The following is a 24156-nucleotide window of genomic DNA, read 5'->3' as shown; positions in this document are numbered from 1 at the left end:
CCCTAGCCCATTTCAGGTCTCCTCTAGCAGCCGGCAGCCAGCTGTCTACACCCCCACCCCCCCCCCCCCCCCCCGCATTTTTATTTTTTATGTTCATACAAAGCCGGGCCGTTTTCCCGTGTAACATGCCCCTAATGGATTTGCCGTCAGGGCGTAAAACTTACATTTTCTCTCTTTCCTTGGCCACTGTGCTTGTTTGTGTTTCGCTTTTTTGTTCAGTGGATCGTGAAACATTCAGTCTTTCATAGGCGCAAGTGAAATGAAAGTTGCAACTCATTAATCACTTTGTCAGCGGTTTCCGCCTCATAATCATTCCTCTGCCGAGACACCTCACGACAATCTTTGTGTCCGTGTGCGCAGTTTGTTGAGAGTGAGTAGCTAAACAGTACTAGTCAGCACCTGTGTTAAACATTTCTGGAAGACGATAAACTTCAGTTTTCTCAAGTGCGACTGACTTGACCATAGCACACACCCCTATAACCGTTCTATCTCACTTCGTAATCTTTGACGAATTAGGGTAGTATGTCGCACGGGCGGATGGGTGGGGAGTCATAGTACTGGATTTATCTCCATGCAGTGTTGTTTGTTGGTGTCAGTCAGTGTTCGTTTGTTGTCGTGTTCGTTTGTTTGTCAGTTTTCGGGTTCGTAGCTAGCCGCAACTGAGTCAAGTTAGGAGCCATACATGCGCAGCCGGGGTGTGGGCAATTCAATCAATCTGACCAAAAAGCCGTTGAACTGAAATGATGATCAATGTCCATCGACTGATCTACATGATGATTGACTGCATTGCTAAATTAGTTACCAATTCAAGTCTTGGCGAGACGGGTCGACATGATGCCGCCTGGAGGCAATGCTTGTCGAGCTTACTACACGGGAAACCCCCCTTTCAAGTTAAGACCCCCGGGCCAACATAAAGAGTCCCTCGATCGGCCATTTCCAGACCCTGTTTTTTTGCTCAGGGCCCGTAAATGTAGCCAAGGCAAGGCAAATTTCAAGGCATTTTAAGACTCCCTCATTTTTGAGACCTGATCATGAGCAGGGGCTTGTTTTGTCAGCACACGCTAAACAAAACAAGGCAGCTCTATTACTGAATTCGCCTCCACTGTTTTGATATGGTTTTTTTCATATTTTTTAAAGGTCTTAAAACTAAAAGGGTCCAGTTCCACTGCACACAGTTGTCACACTGTACCCCTTTTGTATCTGTGTATGTTTTGTTTTCACTGGTGATTTTGTACACAAGCGGCGGTGGTTAGAGAGTCATTCAGGCTATAATGCAACTAGCCACTGTCGATGTACACCGAGAGGAACATCTTTGAGGATTGAGCGGGGATGCATGCGGCTTTGTGGGGAGCCTGACAGAAGGGCCCGAAAAAGAGCATTCTTTTGTATTTGGAATTGTCAGTTAAGGCTGTTTTCGCTGACTGATACATTAATATTTTGTGTTGAAGTCGGTGTTGGTCCTAGATAGATATAGGGCCTACTCAGTGATGGTTTTAGTTCCTGCTTGGCAGCCGTGACAACGGACAAGGCGCCCTACCCCCCCCCCCCCCCCCCGCTCCCACCCCACACACACTGACACACACACCGGGCCCGTGGGAGACTGACGTACCACCGCGTTGGAACAACGACTGAAGCTAGACTGATTCTTTGACGCACTGCGTCGGGTACCTGTGAAACTATAGTCTGCCATACTGACTTTGACTGACATCAGTGCTTGACTGATTTGGCCTGCTCATTGACTGTCAGTGGCCGCCGGGGCGGTTTGATCTTAAGTTACTAGTCAGGTGGGCAGTTTCCATGACTGATGCTTGGAAAGTCAGTTTATGTGAGTGATTTTACTGTCCAGGCTCAAAGTGTTATGGGTTGCATGATGATTGATGGGCGTGACTCGCACAGAAGCCGGCCGGGTAGGCAGTACATTTTTAAGGGGCTTATTGTCCGTCAGGTCTTAATCAGTTGCCGTTTATACGATTCGAGTTTTACGCCCTCACGGCTTTTTGATGTTTGCGTGTTTAGGTGGTATCAGCCATCTGCACTTATGGTAGAATGACCAAGATCTTTAACGTGCCATTGTGGTGACACGGGGGTGGGAGATGGATACCGTCTCTGGGTCTGCACATTTAGTTGACCGGCGTGTCCGTCCCGGCCCGGAGTCGAACCAGCGACCTCTCGATCACAAGTCCAGTGCTCTACCACCTGAGCTACCTGGGCCCCAAAAATAAAGTTGAAAAATGTATCGGGTTGGCGCTGTCAGTCACCATGTTTATTGGTTTGCTCGTCCGTTTGTTTTGTTTTTGTTCACGCCGCCGGGTTAGTGATTAAGCAAAACATTGCCACTGCAAATAGCAACAGCCGCTGCGCAGTTAATAATTAATCAGCTCGTTCGCTTGAGAAGTCGCACGAGGACATGAAACGTGATGCATGGCTTGCTGAAGTAAACCAGAGATCTGTCTGAGTGAACCAGCTGCTGGAAATCCCCTATTGTGCACCGATGCTAAAAATAGCGCAGCCATGGTCGGATTTGTCGTCGCGCGCAAGCCGCGAACTCACGTTCACGAGATTTCTCCCTCTCTAGAATGGGTTCCACAGACGCTCAAGTGTAGGTCTGCAGACAAATGACCGCTTTGAACTCTGATCGATATTTCACCTTCATATGAACGAGTCGTAGACACGCCAAGTTCCCAGACTTTCGGAGAGTATATAGAACACAACCTGGATGTTCAGAGAAGAGACGACACTGCGCGGATAAGATGTCGACTGGTTCTGTGATCTGTTAACTGCAGGATGCTGCTCTTCGGAAGCTGCCATGTTTGATCAGCTGGCTCCAAGTTTAAGAAACCGAAGATCGTGGAGTCCCTTGAGACTGGCACAACTTCAGTTGTCCGATCATGTCAATCTTCGTGTTCCGCCGGGGTAAAGGACACAATGACTGGTTAAAAAGTGAAAGTCGTTATTCATTTATTTTCACTATTGTTGAACAACCGCTTGTTCGGGGGCGAAGCTGGGACCTAAAAAAAAGTACACTGACTTGTGATTGTCATTTTCACCAGGGATAGTTTCCTGAATTTGTGATTCGAAACATAATACAAGAGTTTAGAACTTTTCATTTTAAGTCGATTGATAGTTTATTCGTTTTAAGAGTAAATGTAACTGAATTTTGAGCAACTAAGGAGGTATTTATTTCCTTGAAACGGTCAGATTATAGTTGAAGGTATAACTGTGTCTAAGTTAGGCTGATGGGGTCTATGTCGACCAAAAGAGTGGGATTCTCTGTAGGTGGAGTTCCTGTAGGGGGATTCCCTGTATACAGGGAATCCCACAGGGTGGAGATTTTCAATAAAACTTGCAAACCATACTCTTATTTCTAAGAAATATAAAAAAAGATTGAAAAACATCACATTCTACCGATGTCGCTAAGCATCACGTGATTTTCAGCGATATCAGCGACTGAAACGCTACAAAAACTACACCCTGTGGTATTCCCTGTATACAGGGAATCCACCTACAGGAACTCCACCTACAGGGAATCCCACTCTTTTGGTCGACATAGACCCCATCAGCCTAAGTTAGTATTGAAAAACTATAACATGTAAACCTATAGTCTACTGATGATACTTGGATAATGGATGGAGGGGGTGGAGGAGGGAATAAGGGCTTGCAATGAAAGGTTTTATTCTTGTTTAAGTTGTCAAGTGAGTATAACTTAGCAAACGTGGGTGTGTGTTTGTCAGTTGTGTTCACTTTGCTACTGCTAGGTCCTTGGTTTGAAGCAAAAGTTGCTTAGTCAGTGATAACACTAATGGACATCTTTTCTGTTTTTGTCATTTCACAAAGAAAACATTTACACAAATGAGCAGTCGAGTCCTTTGCTTGAAGTTAACCAACCCTGAAAGGTTTGCAATACCACTCTGAGTCTGACTGAGGTGTAGTTTAAAACGTGTGACCTGGTTTACATAGATGATAGAGGTAGTGTTGACATTATCACACGTGTTTGACCTGGAAAAGGTCACACTGATAGGTGCCACAGGCACACAGTCAAGGTTACTCCACAGCGGTCAATACCTGTGCAGTCAGTGTGAGTGTAACTGACAAGTGACATAACTCAACTATATTTGCCTGTGTGTGAAGATGTCTGTTTCAAATTGTATCAAGTTCATACAACAGCTGGCATGAGTTGTTTATGTTGGGCCATTGATGAGTTTTGTTGAAGCTAATAACTGTTCTATTCAATGTTCTCTATTTTGTCTGTTAGTGTTATTTAATAACATTGCAGTTATTCAAGTTAGATAGAACACACATTTTTTTGCTACCTGACATGCACCTGACAATTCATGTGGCTGTGCAGATAGATTAATAGTATTATGCGTCAATTTTTGTTTATGTGTTGGGTGGTTAATGATGCAGTTTTACTGGAAAATTAGAGGTTGTAATTTGTATGTAATTCTTCCATTGTTCGCAATGTGTGATAGTGGTGTGATAAGATTTTGTGGAGAAGAAGGTATGTTCATCATGAGTTAGATTTAGCCCCACAATAGGCAGGGTATCTTGTGTTATTCACTTCTCGTAAAACAGTGTGCGTGTTTGTGTGATGATGTATATGTTGTGGGTGATTGACTTGCATTCATGAATGTCAATCCCCCTGCAAAGATCTTGAAACAGTTCACCGGAATTAACTGCTGGAACTGTAGTTTGGCCAGGTGTTGCTCACGTCGTTGTTGTTTGCCTCTTCCTTCTCAAGACTTTCGCTACTGTGCGAGAGCTACTTGCTGCTGTTGAAATAGATATGTTTTGGGATTGAGTCATTACCTTCTCTTGATTCTTGTGACAGTGGACCATAACCCCCCCCCCCACCTCTCTTTAAGGCCTCCATAAATGTGTGAAAATTAAGTCTTAAAATAGAGGGAGTCTTGAAATGGAGGAAAATGCACAGTGGTTAAGAACAGACAACCTGAAAAAGCAAGGTCTTAAAACTAAATCTTAAATAAGAGGCTCTGAAATAAGAGGTTCCACTGCATTTTAGTGTATAGCAGTGCGCATTTCAGAACTTTGTAGTGAACTCAATTCTTTCTTCTGTCTTCAGGTCAGCGGACGGGCTCAGAAGATGACGACAATGATGACCGCCTCACTGTCGATGAGATGGTGGTGGTGGAGAGGCCCATCCTCACGGAGTTTGACTTCGAACAGGGTTTTGAGAGACATGAAAAGGCCAAAAGGAACCCTCTCACGTGGGCCAAGAAGAAAGCCAATAAGTGTGTTTGCTCCTGTGCCTGTTTCAAGGGCTTCCTCATGCAAGTCTTTCCCTTTCTGCGTCTTTTGCGCGGCTACAGTATTAAATCCGACTTCCCTGCGGACATTATCGCAGGCTTGACCGTGGGCATCATGCACATTCCACAGGGTAAGTTTTCTTTTGCTTTTTCATTGGATTGTCAGTTTGTGTGTGTGTTTTCTTTTGTACTGTGTGTGATTGTCTGCCCTTATATTTAATGATTTAGATTGTAAACAGTCAGATTTTGTCAGTGTTTGGAATATTATGTACGTATCATTTATAGCATGTGTGTGTGATGATGTGTGTCGCTGTGATTGTTTGTGTGTTCGTGTGATTACATATCAATCAATATGAGGCTTATATTGCGCATATTCCGTGGGTACAGTTCTAGGCGCTCTGCAATGATGCCGTGTGAGATGAAATTTTATACGGCCAGTAGATTGCAGCCATTTCGGCGCATATTTACCTTTCACGGCCTATTATTCCCTGTCACACGGGTAAAGGAACTTAGGAAGACAATTATTAACTGTGCCAAAGCAATTTACCAGGAAAGACCCTTTTGTCAATCGTGGGATCTTTAACGTGCACACCCCAATGTAATGTACACGGGGGGTATATATGTGGGTACTGTATTTTATTTACACTATTATAAATATATATAAATCTGTGTGTGTGTACATGGTATGTAGATTTAGTTTCCTGCAAGTATACATACACATGTGTATACTTCTTAAATTATACATTAGGCGAGCATTAATTTTTGTGTGTGTTTTGTTTCTGGCCGGAGAACTACAACATTTCATGCCATAGGTCTACTGTTCCTCTCCCCTGGCAAACGATGATACAATGTAAATTATTTTGACTGATGGTTTTGGTAATAAATGGATAAATTTAATCGTGCATTTCAAAACCCCTGATTTAGTACTTCCTCCTTTTTAAGACCTTGATTTTTCCAATTGACTGTTCTGACAACGTCTGTAAATTTACCTAAATTTTTTAAGACTCCCTCCTTCTTAAGACCTCATTTTGTCAGACTTTTTCTTAGGTCTTAACACTTTTTACCCCATCGATGTTAACCAAGTTTTTTTTTTAGCTGAGACCAGCTGTGCTGCAGCAGGTCACTCAGAATTGTAGTAACTGTGTATCAACACGCTGGAATGCAGGCATTAGATCGACGTTACAGGAAGCGACTGAAGCTAACAGTCTGAGCGGATATATATCCGTACCTGGTCAGATAGAGCTACATGAGTGGGTACGGATATATCCGTACCTGGGAGACAATGAGTTGAAAGGGGTGTTCCCCTGTATCATTGATGTTTGTGTGTTGCACAGGTATGGCCTATGGTCAGCTGTCCACGTTGCCTCCAGTCTATGGCCTCTATGTCTCCTTCTTCCCGGTCATCCTTTACTTCTTCCTGGGGACTTCAAAGCATGTCTCCGTTGGTGAGTGCATTTTTATCCGGGCTTGACATCCTTCTTTTTGAGGATTTTCCCCTATGAAACCTTGTTTTCCTCTTCAGAAAATCTTCTTTTCCTCCTCCCTTACTGCCTGGAGCCTATTCCCTTTGTCTCTCTTGTACCAAAAGTTATGCTCAGAATGCACCAGATTGCTAAGATTTGGTTCCTTTTTGGCTCACGTAAGTGTAGCCTATGCGATGCTAACTTTTGTCTGTCTGTGCGTGCGTGCGTATGTATGTATGTCTGTGGTAGAAACTTTAACATTTGACTGAACACCGAAATACTAATTTTACCTGGTTATTATTCAAGCAACAGCATCAAAGTATTGAAGCAATGATCAACATTTCGTCGGCACATATGTAGTTAAAGTGTGTATCCAAAGAAAACGGCTGGTGGGGGGTTTTGGGGGGGAGGGGGGGAAAAACAGGTGACTGGTTTGTGTCGTGTGTGGTATGTAGACCAGGTCAGGGGTCAAGGTTAGGTCAGATCGCGTGAAGGATTGTGGTATAGATACAGTTATCACCGAGCTGCAGTTCGCCGATTCGGAGAAGACGATTTCACATTGTTCGGTTTCGTAGCTCCAGAAAAATAGATAAAGAAGATACCAAAGGAGATTTCCTACATGTTAATCTGCACAGCGTGTCTGCGCGAGGAAGCGCTGTCGAAAGCGCAGTGTCGATCTGGCCATCTGGCAGTCGTGTGCCCGTAAGTAGGCTACAGACAGACAGATCTAGATCTAGTGTCTCGCACTCTTGCACCGTGTCACTTATGCTTACTGTGTGTGTGTGTATGTGTGACGGAGTGATTGAGTTTGTGTTACTGTTTGTCGATTTCTTACGTGAGCCTTGAAGGCTTCGCCTCTTGTTTGTTTTTATTTCATGGTCCACGCACAAAATGGTCTCCTTTTTAATCTTGTTTCATTCCAATTCTTGTTTTATTTGTGTCACTGTAGATTATCTTGCTCAATCGCGTACACAAACGCGTATGCGCACACACACTCTCACACTAACACACACACTTAGACACTTATGTAACAGGAGTGACAACATGTTCAACGCATCCACCCTTGATTCAGAAACTAAACCTTGTTGTCTGTTGCAGGTACATTTGCTGTGGTCAGTCTAATGGTTGGGTCAGCGGTGGACAAGGGTTTGGAAGCGAAAGGCATTGCACCCAAGATGTGGAATGAAACGGCCATGGTCAACGGCAGTGTCACCTATACGGTAATGAACAACGACGCTGAGATGCTCCAAGCCAAGCTGGGTCTGGCCATGGCTGTCACTTTTGCTGTTGGATGTGTTCAGGTTTGTAACCGCCTCCACCACTCTCATTTCATTTTTTCTTCTTCTTCAGCGTCCGATGGTTGAGACGCTCATATATAGTCTTAGGCCCAGGGGTGTACCTTAACTTTTTTTGCTACCGGCGGCCGGTAAGTCAAAAATTGAACCGGCCCCCCAAAATGCCAACCGGCCCCCAACCAGCCCGGATTTCTTACAACCACCTCAGCGGCTCGTCGCGTACTAAGCACATACACAAAAAATGTACATTCATACTTATAATGCATACATGTGGATTTGCACTACAGTAGAACCCCCTGTTTACGACTTTGGAAAAACCTTGAAAATTAGGTCGTAAAAAGGGGGGGTCTTAAAAGGGGGGGTTTTGAGTTTTTGGCCGGTGGGTCATGAATTTGGTTGCAGTGTATGTACTGTCATGTTTACACACAAACACACAGTTGCAGTTTACTGTCATATCAAAACACACACACACACACACACCGGCCAAACACATTACAGCAGAACAACTTGAACTCAAATTTCAAAGAAAATTTACTCATGGCGTAATGCTCGCTCCCCGCTCGGCGCTGAGTGAAGCACATTTGACATTGTGGCGCAAGCAGTAAAATCCGAATGTCCTAACTCGATAGAAAGCATAACGACTTTTCTCCCGAATCATCTTTCCGCTCATATGAATGATTCGTCGCCTTGCATCGCTAAACTTGACCACGATTGTTGAGGTCTTTGTACAGTATCCTTGACGACACACAGGATTTTCGTATTCCCAACGCCCAAGGAAGTCGCCGCGGATTGCCACTTCGCTCGATTAGCGATTACTTTATTAGCTCTCTACTCAAGAGTCGGCGCTTTTCTTTTTCTTTCGCGAATCTTCGTTTGTCAACAAGACAGTCGTCGTGACAAGATAGCGTGCAGAAAAACCCCAGATGATGTATCAGGATCTCGCGCGCGCGAGATTTCGTTTTTATTTCTTCTCGCGATAGTTGGAGGAGCGAGAGCCGCCATGTTGGGTTTTCGTCTGCTCGAAATATGCGTAAAAGTCGTAAATTATCCCACAAAGCTCGGTCGTAAGTCGCATTTTGGGTCATTATCCTTGACGATACACAGGATTTGCGCCTTCCCGACTCCTAAGGAAGTCGCCGCGGATTCTATCGTGCGCGAGATTTAGGTTTTTTTCCGTCTCGCGATAGTTCGAGGAGCAAGAGCCGCCATGTATTGTTTTCGTCTGCTCGACTACAAATGCGCGAAAGTCGTAATTCATCCCCAAAAGCTCGGTCGTAAGTCGCGTTTTGGGGTGAGTCGTTCACTGGGGGTTCATTATATAGTAGAATGCATCCGTGGTAGCAAAATCGGTCGTAAAAAGGGGGTGGTCGTAAACAGGGGGGTCGTTAAGGGGGAGTACTACTGTACTAATAACTATCACAAACACACACAAGACTTGATGACAAAAATGTTATGTTTTAATGTAATGATAATTAAGCTTGTTTTAATAAAGAATTAAAATTAAAGCCACCACAAAGAAACAAGAAAACAAAACAACATTCACACCCTGTCACACAATCACACTAAACCTCACTGAGAGTTACTCCCTTGATGTACAGTGGTACCTGCCATGTACAGCCCCTCTGATGAGAGGACACCTCCCTTAAAAGGACATATTCTGGGGTCCCTTTGTCTATTATCTCTACCAAAATATACCTGTCTTGACAGGCCACCGGCAATGTAGGTTTAGCTGGTCCCACGGGTGTCCTTTCATCGCAGGTACCTTTGTACTCCCTACCACACCATTTACTATGGAACTTTACTTACCACTTAAACACACACACACACACACACACACACACACACACACACACACACAATTTTAAATAAAAAAAAGTAAATCAGCACAAAAAAAATTTGTTGTGTGAAAAAAAGTGTAAAATCCTAGAATTGTTTACAGGTGATCTTTATGTTTTTGATTCAGGAGAGTTGCAGAGTTGCATCCCTTATCCTTTTGTTGAAGCTCTGTCTTTTTATCTGTATCACATATATTGGATTGGTTTTTTTTTCTTCCTTAGTTGAAGGGAAATAGTTCACAGCAGAAGTGCTGTCACTACTTGTACTAGGTTGGTCAGCAAAGCTGGTGTTAACATATCTTAGAAAACCATCTCGGTGAGTTTCCCTGCGGTCAGTGACCTATACATTTCACAGAAACTGGGTCAGTGGTACATAGCTCACACATCTAAGGAAAAATACGGAGGGGAAATATGTTTGCTCTGGATGGGCGGTCAGATCAAAGACAGATGCATTTTAATAGCTGGTTGGCCTTGAGACCTGGGTCAATGACCGGTACTTGCAATCTGAACACAGCTGCCTGTCCCAGTTTAGAGACACTGACCTTCTTACCCAGGGTCAATGACCGAGTTTTATCTGAGAGGAAACTGTTTCTTTCACAACATGTGAAAGTCTCTCAAGGCTAGCGAAGCAAAAAACAAGTCGCGTAAGGCGAAAATACAATATTTAGTCAAGTAGCTGTCGAACTCACAGAATGAAACTGAACGCAATGCCATTTTACTCGTAGCATCGTCAGGCCACCGCTCATGGCAAAGGCAGTGAAATTGACAAGAAGAGCGGGGTAGTAGTTGCGCTAAGAAGGATAGCACGCTTTTCTGTACCTCTCTTTGTTTTAACTTTGTGAGCGTGTTTTTAATCCAAACATATCATATCTATATGTTTTTGGAATCAGGAACCGACAAGGAATAAGATGAAAGTGTTTTTAAATTGATTTGGACAATTTAATTTTGATAATAATTTTTATATATTTAATTTTCAGAGCTTGTTTTTAATTCGAATATAACATATTTATATGTTTTTGGAATCAGCAAATGATGGAGAATAAAATAAACGTAAATTTGGATCGTTTTATAAATTTTTATTTTTTTTTGAAATTTTCCGATTTTTAATGACCAAAGTCATAAATTATTTTTTAAGCCACCACGCTGAAATGCAATACCGAACCCCGGGCTTCGTCGAAGATTACTTGACCAAAATTTCAACCAATTTGGTTGAAAAATGAGGGCGTGACAGTGCCGCCTCAACTTTCACGAAAAGCCGGATATGACGTCATCAAAGACATTTATCAAAAAAATGAAAAAAACGTTCGGGGATTTCATACCCAGGAACTCTCATGTCAAATTTCATAAAGATCGGTCCAGTAGTTTAGTCTGAATCGCTCTACACACACACACAGACAGACAGACACACACACACACACACACACACATACACCACGACCCTCGTCTCGATTCCCCCCTCTACGTTAAAATATTTAGTCAAAACTTGACTAAATATAAAAAGAGAGGTGAATAGCGCAGAGAGGGGGGAGGGAGTGGGCGGTGGGTAGCTATTTAGACTGCTGATGCAATCGCCAGCGGCTAGTGGCACTGGAGGGGTGGGGTGATGACACGGTCAAGTGAGGCGGAGGGGGGTAGCTGTCTGGCCAAAGTGTCTGGGCTTGATTGGTGAGAGGGGGGGTGGGGGTTGAGTGGGCAGTAGAGAAGTGACAGATTTTGAGATCGCCCGCGAGAGATCTTTGTTCGTCGGCCGTTCCGATTGACTGCGTTGCCTAACAACTTTGTTCTTCAGCGAAATTTGAACCCGACTGGCGGGCGATTTCAGAGGAATTTTGAACTCGCCCGTGGCGATTTGAACCAGCCCCGGGTGGTCGGCGACCGCTAAGGTCCAGGCCTGTAGGCCTGCTGATTAAATTAATTGGCAAGTTCGGCACAGTTCCCCAAAGTTAAGCATCAGGAGTTGTTCTCTCTGGTCAAGTCTGGTCGCACAAATTTAATTTAATTTAATTTAATTTTTTCTTCATTATCCCTTTGCTGGGAAATTCAGGTCGCTTCCTACCAGTAGAAAGCTAGCAGCAACGAGAGCCTGTAATCAGCTGCCTGCAGTTATGACAGAACGACCGAGGTCTTTTACGTGCCACTGTAGTGAAACATTGGTGGTACATGGTCGTCTCTGAGTCTGCCCTTAAAGTTTCACCGTGTCTGTCCTGGTCTGGAGTTGAAGCCTTGACCCTAGGATGACAAGTCCGGTGCTCTACCAACTGAGCTACACACCACCACCTTTTGCAACCCTCCACCCCCACCCCCCCCCACACAAACACCCCCCAACCTCTTCCCTCACACCTCGTATTGTGTGGAGAGGGCAGAGTAATTCTGAGGTTCATGCAAAACAAGCATAAGTATTACTATCATTATTATTGATATGTGTACCTTGGTATCTCCAGGCATGGGAATTCCAAAATAGAAAAAAACTCTGAAAATAGGTCCAGGTCCAGGGGCCGGGTACAGGGGCAGACCCTGTTGGGGGGGACCAGGGGGACAAAGCCCCCTGGAAAGAAAACAAATTTTAGCATTTTAGACCAATATTTTGATAGTTCTCGTATAAGCAAATCATGGATAGAGAGACAATAGTATACATATAATTTAATTTACCTTTGTTTTGCCGCGGACAATTTTTTTATTTTCGCTGAAACGTAATTTCCTTTTTGCGGGAATCTGCGATTTTGCAGACAATTCCCATGCCTGATTTCATATTTTTCTGAAAATTCACAATGTCTTTGTTTGATTGCAGTTGTTGCTAGGATTATTGAGGCTTGGCTTCTTGACCGTCTACCTCTCCGACCCTCTGGTCAGCGGCTTCACCACTGGCGCTGCTTGCCATGTCTTCACCTCACAGATCAAACATATTTTTGGCGTGGAGATTGGACGATACGGTGGCCCCTTCAAGCTGATCAAAGTGAGCTTTTCTTCCTCTTCAGTCGCATGGCCTGTCACTGTTGGTGGAGAGGCCTTCTGAAGCTGGAAGTTGACTAAACGGAGATTTAAAGTCTTTTTACCAAATATTCAGTACCAAAGCTCTGATGCGAGATTATGAAGTAGACTTTGTGAAGTTGTCTTCGCCCGATTATCAGGGTTTAGGGTTGTTCAGTGTTTCGGTTTTGAGTGCATGTGTGACGTTAATACAAAACTGACAAATGTACGTGGCGGAAAAGAATTCTAAAGTGTGAAATGTTGATACATTTGAGTATTTCGATAGTTCATGAGTGCTCAATCTTTTGTTCTGGTTTAAATTTTGCTTTCAACAGTCTGGTTCTAAGTTGAAGGACTTCTAGCGTGTTAGCCTGTGACTCATATATGTTTTAGTCATGTACGCATTACCCCATGTGATGCACTTTGCGGGCTGTATTTTTGATTCTATGCTTTATGATATATAGTCATATACACCCTGTAGTTCATGAGACATAGGCTCCTGCTTGTCTCTCTCAAGAGATGGTTGTTAAAAAATAAAAAAAAAGCAGTAATTGCTTACATCAGTACTCTCAGTAACAAAAATCTGATCTAAGACGAATTACCAGAAGTCGACTTTAATGCGTACAGAGCTAAGACTTTTTCTTTTTTTGTCTCATGATTATTTGTATGTCTGTCAACTATATTAGGTCCACATACTTGTGAACGTTTCATTTTGTCAAAAATTAAACGTTCCAATAATTAACCTTTCTTGTTTTGTTGTTATTCTTATCTAAGGCGTACCGTGACTTCTTTACCAACATCCCCACGTCCAACTCGGTGACGCTGATAGCGTCCATCGTGTGCATTTTACTGCTGGTCTTCGTGAAGGAGTACATCAACAACAACCCCAAGATCAAGCCCAGGCTCATCATGCCAGTGCCAATTGAGCTCATTGTGGTGAGTCACCCCAGTACAGTGGAGCCCCCCTTCAAGACCTCCTGGTTTGCCTCCCTTTAAAGACATTCTGGTTTTCCTCCCTTTGAAGACCTTCTGTTGTCCCTCCCTTTTAAGACCTCCTGGTTTCCCTCCCTTTAAAGACCTCCTGGTTTCCCTCCCTTTAAAGACCTCCTGGTTTCCCTCCCTTTAAAGACTTCCTGTTTTCCCTCCCTTTAAAGATCTCCTGGTTTCCCTCCCTTTTAAGATATCCTAGTTTCCCTCCCTTTTAAGATCTCCTGGTTTCCCTCCCTTTAAAGACCTCCTGGTTTCCCTCCCTTTAAAGACCTCCTGGTTTCCCTCCCTTTTAAGACCTCCTGGTTTCCCTCCCTTTAAAGACCTCCTGGTTTCCCTCCCTTTTAAGATCTCCTGGTTTCCCTCCCTTTAAAGATCTCCTGGTTTCCCTCCCTTTAAAGACCTCCTGGTTTCCCTCCCTTTTAAGATCTCCTGGTTTCCCTCCCTTTAAAGACCTGGTTTCCCTCCCTTTTAAGACCTTCTGGTTTCCCTCCCTTTTAAGACCTTCTGGTTTCCCTCCCTTTTAAGACTTCCTGGTTTCCCTCCCTTTAAAGATCTCCTGGTTTCCCTCCCTTTAAAGATCTCCTGGTTTCCCTCCCTTTAAAGACCTTCTGGTTTCCCTCCCTTTTAAGACCTCCTGGTTTCCCTCCCTTTAAAGATCTCCTGGTTTCCCTCCCTTTAAAGATCTCCTGGTTTCCCTCCCTTTTAAGACCTTCTGGTTTCCCTCCCTTTTAAGACCTCCTGGTTTCCCTCCCTTTAAAGATCTGATTTCCCTCCCTTTTAAGACCTTCTGGTTTCCCTCCCTTTTAAGACCTCCTGGTTTCCCTTCCTTTAAAGATCTCCTGGTTTCCCTCCCTTTTAAGACCTGGTTTCCCTCCCTTTTAAGACCTCCTGGTTTCCCTCCCTTTAAAGATCTCCTTGTTTCCCTCCCTTTAAAGACCTCCTGGTTTCCCTCCCTTTTAAGACCTCCTGGTTTCCCTCCCTTTAAAGATCTCCTGGTTTCCCTCCCTTTTAAGACCTTCTGGTTTCCCTCCCTTTTAAGACCTCCTGGTTTCCCTCCCTTTAAAGATCTGATTTCCCTCCCTTTTAAGACCTGGTTTCCCTCCCTTTTAAGACCTCCTGGTTTCCCTCCCTTTAAAGATCTCCTGGTTTCCCTCCCTTTTAAGACCTCCTGGTTTCCCTCCCTTTTAAGACCTCCTGGTTTCCCTCCCTTTAAAGATCTCCTTGTTTCCCTCCCTTTTAAGACCTTCTGGTTTCCCTCCCTTTTAAGACCTCCTGGTTTCCCTCCCTTTAAAGATCTCCTGGTTTCCCTCCCTTTTAAGACCTCCTGGTTTCCCTCCCTTTTAAGACCTCCTGGTTTCCCTCCCTTTAAAGACCTCCTGGTTTCCCTCCCTTTAAAGATCTCCTGGTTTCCCTCCCTTTTAAGACCTCCTGGTTTCCCTCCCTTTAAATATCTCCTGGTTTCCCTCCCTTTAAAGACCTCCTGGTTTCCCTCCCTTTAAAGATCTCCTGGTTTCCCTCCCTTTTAAGACCTCCTGGTTTCCCTCCCTTTAAAGACCTCCTGGTTTCCCTCCCTTTAAAGATCTCCTGGTTTCCCTCCCTTTTAAGACCTGGTTTCCCTCCCTTTAAATATCTCCTGGTTTCCCTCCCTTTTAAGACCTCCTGGTTTCCCTCCCTTTCAAGACCTCCTGGTTTCCCTCCCTTAAAAGACCTCCTGGTTTCCCTCCCTTTTAAGACCTCCTGGTTTCCCTCCCTTTAAAGACCTCCTGGCTTCCCTCCCTTTAAAGACCTCCTGGTTTCCCTCCCTTTAAAGACCTTCTGGTTTCCCTCCCTTTTAAGACCTCCTGGTTTCCCTCCCTTTTAAGACCCTGTTTTCTCAGATTTTCTCTTCATGACCTCTGTAAATGAACCCCGATTTTAACACTCCCTCCTTTTTTAAGGATACCTATCAAGGATACCCTCAATATGTCCTGTGGCCAACATACAGTATGTGAAGTTTTTGTCTGTGACAGGTTGTGCTTGGAACTGTGATTTCCTACTTTGTGAAGCTGGAAGAAAAATATGATGTCAAGATTGTTGGAGAGGTCCCTGTTGGGTAGGTCTTGTTTGTTTACCTGTAAACTCATTGTCTCCCAGGTACGGATATATCCGCACCCACTCATTTGGCTCTATCTGACTAGGTACGGATATATTCGCTCAGACTGTTAGCTTCAGTCGCTTCCTGTAACGTCGATCTAACGCCTGCATTCCAGCGTGTTGATACACAGTTTCTACACAGCTACTACAATTCTGAGTGACCTGCTGCAACACAGCTGGTCTCTGCTAAAAAAACAAGAAATTCCTCCGAGGTAGGAAAAACACCCCCTTCAAAGGGAAATAACCTTCTCAGTTGGTGGCAGTGACTGAGTGAGAATGGTTATTTCCCTTTGACCATTAAGATGTCCCTCTATAAGTCCTTGTATAATTTTAATCCACCAATAACTCCCTAACCGTGTGTTTGACTGGTCCCAATTTTTGTAAGGACCGTCTCAGGAATGTATAGAACCTGTTCACCAAGTTTGGTGACGATCGGTCCGTTCATTCTTGAGATCTATATGCGAACACAAACAAACAAACAAACACATGGACCGAATCCAATAACTCCCTAACCGTGTGTTTGACTGGTCCCAATTTTTGTAAGGACCGTCTCAGGAATGTATAGAACCTGTTCACCAAGTTTGGTGACGATCGGTCCGTTCATTCTTGAGATCTATATGCGAACACAAACAAACACATGGACCGAATCCTATACACACCCCTATACCGGGGGTGTAAAAAGGGTCAACATAGGTGGGGTAGAAAGTGTTAAAAGCCCACTCTGCCCGGTGAAAACAGTTCACCTCACAGTCACAGATCTGGTCAGGCTTTGACATTGGATAAGTCCATTCTTTCACTTGGTCACACATGAAAAATGAACACCCTTGGTGATCTCTGTGCACAGTGAATTATTTTTTTTAGAGAATTAATTTAGTTAATTTATTCATTAATTCATCAACAAATATCCATTTCACCACAGCAAGCAATTCAGGGTGTTGATTTTTGGTATGTGACCACATGGAGGGATGGTCTTATTCCATGTTAAAGCCTGGCCATGATCTGAGACAGGCAGAGTGGGCTTTTAAGTGAAAGAGGGGAGGGGCATAGCTGGGTCAGTAGTGCATCTGGTTTAATAACCAGTGTGTGGCTATTATCAGGGTTCAGCCCCTGGTTTGGCTAGGTTTTTTTCTCCCCATAGTCAACTCTGTGCAGACTTCTCAGTGTCCTAACACTCGTGTGTGCACACAATAAAGATCCCAGACTTATATCAGAAGTCACAGGGCGTGGGAAACACTAACACTTGCTTGCAAAACAAAAATTTGACTGGGTAGCACAGCCTAGATTTCCTTTAAGAATTTCTCCAAGGAAAAGGAATACACTTCGGTAACACACTCATGCACAAAACAAACCAAAAACTAAATGCAAAAAAAAAAATTCAAAATTGTGGGTGAGGTTCCAGAGGGGAAAGGGGAGCAAGAAAGAGTTCAGTGTTCAATCAATCAATCAATGAAGCTTATATCGCGCATATTCCGTGGGTACAGTTCTAGGCGCTCTGCAGTGATGCCGTGTGAGATGAAATTTTATACGGCCAGTAGATTGCAGCCATGTCGGCGCATATTTACCTTTCACGGCCTTATTTCAAGTCACACGGGTATGGTAGACAATTATTAACTGTGCCTAAGCAATTTTGCCAGGAAAGACCCTTTTGTCAATCGTGGGATCTTTAACGTGCACACCCAATGTAGTACAGTGGAACCCCTCACAACGACCCCCCTCTCTAAGGACTACCCCGCCACAACGACCCTTTTTTTTTTAACCGATGTGTTTCCTTATATAGTTGTCACCAGTGTAGCGACCACCCCGCTCTAACGTCTAAGGACCGACCTAACAGCTTGTGTAACGACTTTGTCAGACAAAGCCAAGACTCAGTCAGCGTAACGCATCACTGACAAACCAGTTATAACCGTCTTGCGTAAGCAAAGGCACTAATTAACCGCTGAGAGGTGTGATGGTTGGGTGGGCTGAGTAAACATCACAAACCAATCATCGAGAAAACAAACTCACGTGACCAACACACACCGTTCAATTCAGTCAGAATAGACAGTCTTTGGACAGAAGAGCAGTGGAGATCGACATGGCGTCTACAAAGAAAAGAAAATATTTAACTCTCGAAAATCGAGTGAATGTTGTGAACAGACACAAAAAGGGAGAAACTGCCATCGCGATTGCAAAAAGTCTTGATGTTGGAAAATCGCAAATTCAAAGAATTATCCAACTCCAAGAAAACATTCTGAAAAAGGTGGGGAAGTGGTGACTCAAGGCAGTGAACGCACTCACCATGCACTGACATCATACGAAAGCAGCCACACAAACACAGCACAGAGGCAGAGGCAGGTGTGCAGATGCTTTGTGAGAATAAGCGTTGAAAACCAGTTTGAATAAAAAAAAACAGCAGATAGAGCCGCATGTCATAATCTTCCTTCTTGTCTGGCTTTATTGACTGCATGCCGATCTTGTGGCAGTGACTTTTCACTCTTCAGTCCCACTGTACACAAACCGCTCTCACTCTCCCTCACTGACTACCCTAAGCCCTGACAACTGATCCTTGGAAATTGTTTGGAAGAGTACACCTCTCTATTTCTCTCCAATGCTCTTCCTGCTGACTTCAGTGACACCGGACACCCCACTGAGTTTAGCCAGCTACCCCCCCCCCTCTCTCTCTCTCTCTCTCTCTCCCCCCAGCCATGTACTGTTTGGTGCTGTGGCCAGAGAGGTGTCACCGGCTAATTGAGGCCAGCTGCACTGTTCACTCAGAGCAAAACTAGTTGACTGTGTCTAACTTTTGACAAAGCAACACAACTGAAGGGTTCACAGATTAGGTAACCGACTCACTGGTCAAGGCTGCAGGGAAACAAGAGTATCTTGTCAATGAAAGAGGTTACACACAGATACGCGATGCTGAGAACGGTGGCCGATTTTTCACTCTCTCTCTCGGAGGGCCTTCATCATTGCAGGGACTGCTGTAAAGAAATGCTTGCTCAGAAACTAACTCTTTTTGCATTGAAACATGCACCAGAACTGGTGGACACCATCGACAATGTCAAACATGAAATCGAAGCAGTTTGCTTGAGGAAACGGTCGTCAGCAACTCAAACTTCTCTGTTTTCTTTTTTTAAGAAGATCTGAGGTGACTTTCTTTGTGGCCCCGCCCCCTCCCTCTGTAAGGACCCCCCTCCATAAGGACCGATTTTTGTCAACATTTTCAAGGTCGCTAGAGAGGGGTTCCACTGTATACACGGGCGGTGGTTCGGACACCGAAGAGAGTCTGCACACAAAGTTGACTCTGTGAAATAAATTTCCGCCGAACCTGGGATCGAACTCGCGCTGACAGCGGCCAACTGAATACAAATCCAGCGCGCTACCAACTGAGCTATATCCCCGCCCTAGTGTTAGGTGTGTGTGAGAATTTGATAATGGGTGTGTGTGTGTGTGTGTGTGTGTGTGTGTGTGTGTGTGTGTGTGTGTGTGTGTGTGTGTGTGTGTTACTGGTTGTCATTTGAAGAAAAGAAAAAAAAGTACCAGCTTGATACTAAAATCATAAACCAGTCAAACCCTCTACTTGATCTTTCACCTGTTTGTGTTCAGATATACTCTCATTACTTGTGGGGGTTTTTCTGCCTAGTTCACTGGTTATTTTCTATAGAGTGACCAGTTTCTGCAGCAGTTGGAATGTGTATTTATCAGTAAATGGTTTTTTTTTCTCTCTCAGAATTCCTCCTCCAAGCCCTCAGCAGTTCTTGTACCTGAAAGACGTGATTTCAGACTCCATAGCTCTGGGTATCGTGGCTTTTGCCATCTCTGTCTCAATGGCAAAGATCTTAGCCCAGAAGCATGACTACGAAATTGACTCCAATCAGGTAAGCACCTTGGTGATAATTTCTGGATAACGACCACACAAAAGTATGCTTGACAGGTTTTACAACTGTACATACAAATTCTGTCTATGTGGACCACCTGCCTGTAACAATGTTACAGCCTCTTTTAGTTGATCCCGTGGGGGGGGGGGGGGGGGGGTAATCATTGTAGATTGGGTAAACTGTACTTGCTTTTTCTGTGAAATGGATTTCTCCTGGTTTTGTTTCTGCTTGAGTTTTATCTTCTTTACAAAAATCTATAATGATAGTAATCAGCAGAGATGATTGGACGTTGTGGTGCAGTGTGTGCGTGTGCATGCATGTGTGTGTGTGTGTAAGTGTGTGAGTGAGCGCTTTGGGTCAAGGTTTGTTTTGTAGAAGATTGAAACTTTATAATAACATAGCTGTGCGTTGATGACAGTTAGATAAGTTTTGTTGTGGTTTCCAGGAGCTGGTAGCCTATGGGGTGGTGAACGTCACCTGCTCTTTCTTTTCTTCTTTCGTTGCCGCCGCATCTCTTTCCCGTAGCTTGGTCCAGGATAACACTGGAGGAAAAACACAGGTGAGAGAAAGGGATTTTAACTTTGATATACAGTGGAACCTCTGTCTTGAGACCCTCCATTACAAGATGGATTTCAGCGGTACTACTGTATTCGGAATTAGAGATAGATGAGTTTTTCTGTGTACGGTGGTACCTCAGTTTTAAGACTTCCAAAAATCGGCAAAATGTGATAAATTATGGGAATTAACAAAATTATGATTTGTTGCTCTGTTGTTTCCCCAGGTTGCAGGTTTAATATCCAGTGCTCTTCTTTTGGTCGTCTTGTTAGTACTGGGGTCGTACTTCAAAACTCTCCCAAACGTGAGTACAGAAATGAATGGAGAATGCTTTGTTTTGAACAATTCCAATAATAATGTTTTGAGCATTTGAGTTTTCTAGTTGTTAAAGCAAAATCATAGTTAATAAGTAGCAATCAGGAAAGAAAATAGAACTCAGTTATTATTTGTTCAGTTACATTAATTTTGTCTTGAAAACATACCTCAGAGCAGAATTTATGAGAGATATCATTACATTTTGTTTGTGTCTGTGTGTGTTGGGTCTGCTGAAATATGGCATCAGACCTTCATTTCTACTGTTGAATGTAAAGATTGGACACGTGAGTCTGTTGACTTAACGAGTGTAAATTTGGATTTCACACCAGTACGGATGTGTGCTTTATCTGACAGTAAGCTGTGTTTGTTTCTGTGTTTTCAGTGCATCTTGGCTGCCATCATTGTTGTCGCTTTGAAAGGAATGTTCAAACAGTTTGCAGAACTGAAACGACTATGGAACATATCCATTATAGATTTTGTAAGTAAAGTTGCTACATGTACTATTAAAAGTAGACAGTCCATTTGACGTAATTCTTAAAACTGTTTCAAGAGACTGGTACTGTTTCTATTTTTGATTTACGTGCAAGTTATGATCTCTGCAAAGAGATGAAATATTGTCTGTTGTGGCCACTAAAAGATAGGGTGTTCAAAGCGGTTTTGTTGTTGCTTTGCTCATGGTTTGGTGTGACAAAATGATTTACCTGTGTGTGTGTGTGTGTGTGTGTGTGTACATGCATGTGTGTGTGCGTGTGTACATGTGTGTGTGTGTATGTGTGTGTGTGCGCTTGTGTGTGTGTGTGTGAATGGATGTGTGTACATCCGTGTGTGTGCGCTTGTGTGTGTGTGTGTGTGTGCATGTGTGTGTGTACAACAGCTGGTGTGGCTGGTGTCTTTCCTGGGCACAGTACTACTGGATGTTGACCTGGGTCTTCTGGTCGGCATCATCTTCGCTCTTCTTACAGTCATCATACGCCAACAGCGGTTAGTTTTCCTGCATCATTTTGCCTACTGATGTCCGAGTTCTTGTACATGTACAATAGAACCCCCCTTTTAAGAATTCTGAGGAAAACTGGTCTTAAAGAAGAAGAGGGAGTTTTAAAATGGAGGTAAATATACAGAGGTTATGAACAGAAAATCTGAAAAGGCAAGATCTTAAAAGGGGGGGGGGGGGGTGTCTTAAAAGGGGGGTTCCACTGTACCGTATTTGACGGATTACAAGACGCACCGTTTTATAAGCCGCACCCCCAACTTTTAACAAAAAAATTGGGACGAGCCACGTATGGGCCGCGTCACTATATTAGCCGCCGTCGAAAAAAATATAATCAGATCGTGTCGATCAATCAAAACAACCAGGCAAACGAAAGTACGGTATTTGGCGAAATCGGCTCCGAGAATAAACAAGTGAAACAAAGAAGAAAAGTGAAAAAGTTTGAAGAAAGATATCACACACATAATTTGTAACCAACTCACACATGTAGTCCCGCCCGGAATAAGCTTTTTGGGGATGATTTACGACTTTTGCGCACATTTCGAGCAGACGAAAACACAACATGGCGGATCTCGCTCCCCCAACTATCGCGAGACACAAAAAAACGAAATCTCGCGCGCGCGAGATCCTGATACATCCGGTGTTTCTCTGTACGCTATCTTGTCGCGACGACTTGTTGACAAACGAAGATTCGCGAAAGAAAGAGAAAAGCGCTGAGTCTTGAGTAGAGAGCTAATAAAGTACCGGTAATTGCTAATCGAGCGAAATGAAAATCCGCGGCGACTTCCATTAGGTGAATGCTATTCAAGTTTAGGTAACGTTTTAGCCTCATCTTTTTATAAGCCGCAATGCGATTTTTTTTGAAAAAAAGTCGCGGTTTGTAGTCCGTCAAATACGGTACTACAGAATGTCTGAAGGAAAATTGAAGTTGAGCTCTGCCTTTTTGGTTGTTATTTACTATTTTTATTTTTATTATATTCTATTTTATTTACTTTTTGTGTGTGTGTCGTCTATTTCTTTTTTGATTTTGTTTAAAATTCAAGGTAACAATCAAAGGTTAAATTATATTCTATTTTATTTACTTTTTGTGTGTGTGTCGTCTATTTCTTTTTTGATTTTGTTTAAAATTCAAGGTAACAATAAAAGGTTAAAAAAAAAAAGAGTTATTAGCCAGCTGTATGATGACTGTTAATAACAAGACTTGGGATTGTATTAGGTGCACTGCAACCTTTTTCTTATCTTTCAACTTGCTAGTTCTGCTTGGCTAATTTTTTTAGCTTAATAGTACAGAAACTTTAACTGTTTCTGTTTCCCCCGCGGGTTAGGGGGAAGAATTTACCCGATGCTCCCCAGCATGTCGTAAGAGGCGACTAACGGTTTCTGTTTCTCCTTTTACCCTTGTTAAGTGTTTCTTGTATAGAATATAGTCAATGTTTGTAAAGATTTTAGTCAAGCAGTATGTAAGAAATGTTAAGTCCTTTGTACTGGAAACTTGCATTCTCCCGGAAAGGTAATATATTGTACTACGTTGCAAGCCCCTGGAGCAAATTTTTGATTAGTGCTTTTGTGAACAAGAAACAATTGACAAGTGGCTCTATCCCATCTCCCCCCTTTCCCCGTCGCGATATAACCTTCGTGGTTAAACACCAAATAAAGAAAGAAAGAAAGAAAGAACTGTTTCTGTCTCTATCCCACAAGGTATGCTTCCAAGCATAGACCAAATAGCCTGGACCGCTAACTCGTCACGTGACCCTTCGAGATTACGACGCTCGACTTTCAGGGGCGCGTCGCGTCAGGTTTGAAAGGTCAGCGATTCGAAGACGGTGAAAAGAAAGCACGCTCCAGTTATTTGTGACAATGGGAGGTGACAATGAACTGGATTTTCCAAAACTCTAAACTAAACTTAACAAAACTCATCGAAAAACATGTTCCATATACACTTTTGCTGAGTTTATTTTAGCATTTTCAGAACTTACCTCAGCAACTTCGTCCATGTTTACAATCGACACCGGATATCACGTCCCCCTGATTTCTGAAAGGCTTGTAAGGGTAGGTTCCTAAATGCGAGAGGCCGCTACCTCGTAATAGAGAGAAAGAGCGGAGAGAGAGCTAGTTGGCGGTCCAGGATAAATGGTCTATGATGCGAGAGGCCGCTACCTCGTAATAGAGAGAAAGAGCGGAGAGAGAGCTAGTTGGCGGTCCAGGATAAATGGTCTATGTTACAAGTAAGCAAAACTGTGGAGTAAGACCAAAAATGCTAACCTTTTCTGAAATGGCATATTATTACTGTTTTGTTGTTGATGATTATCATGCAAATTTGGTATTGCCTCTGCTGTGTTTTGGCTTTTTCTCTTTGTACTTACAGGTATTCTGATTTGTCATTTTTGTGTGCAGACCCAAGACATGTCTCCTGGGGCAGATCCCTGGCACTGACCTTTACAAAGACATGGGAACTGTCAAAGCAGTAAGGCAGCGGGGCATTTCAGTTGTCTTT

At 43.5% G+C, this 24156-nt stretch overlaps 1 protein-coding gene across 7 annotated transcripts in view; it reads left to right on the top strand.

Moving 5' to 3' along the window:
* The window catches only part of LOC138965038 (prestin-like), a 127495-nt gene that overhangs the window by 60747 nt on the left and 42592 nt on the right, over window positions 1-24156 (top strand). For 5 of the 7 annotated variants that reach the window (XR_011455272.1, XM_070337160.1, XM_070337157.1 and 2 more), the window contains 12 exons: window positions 5081-5395; window positions 6599-6709; window positions 7826-8028; window positions 12646-12810; window positions 13599-13760; window positions 15824-15906; window positions 19657-19804; window positions 20250-20363; window positions 20586-20663; window positions 21057-21152; window positions 21549-21655; window positions 24057-24126. Coding sequence is in view for 6 of the 7 variants with exons in the window: in XM_070337160.1 (XP_070193261.1) it covers window positions 5081-5395; window positions 6599-6709; window positions 7826-8028; window positions 12646-12810; window positions 13599-13760; window positions 15824-15906; window positions 19657-19804; window positions 20250-20363; window positions 20586-20663; window positions 21057-21152; window positions 21549-21655; window positions 24057-24126 (1652 nt within the window). In the remaining variant the exon portion in view is untranslated. Of the gene's footprint in view, window positions 1-2557; window positions 2941-5080; window positions 5396-6598; window positions 6710-7825; window positions 8029-12645; window positions 12811-13598; window positions 13761-15823; window positions 15907-19656; window positions 19805-20249; window positions 20364-20585; window positions 20664-21056; window positions 21153-21548; window positions 21656-24056; window positions 24127-24156 lie in introns of those variants that run through there. The other 2 variants (XM_070337163.1, XM_070337162.1) reach the window with 2 other exon arrangements.

This window comes from Littorina saxatilis, linkage group LG4 (genome assembly GCF_037325665.1).
Source record: "Littorina saxatilis isolate snail1 linkage group LG4, US_GU_Lsax_2.0, whole genome shotgun sequence".
Classification (NCBI taxonomy): domain Eukaryota; kingdom Metazoa; phylum Mollusca; class Gastropoda; order Littorinimorpha; family Littorinidae; genus Littorina; species Littorina saxatilis.
The sequence above is the reverse complement of the archived record's forward strand: the minus strand, read 5'-3'. Positions and strand labels throughout refer to the sequence as shown.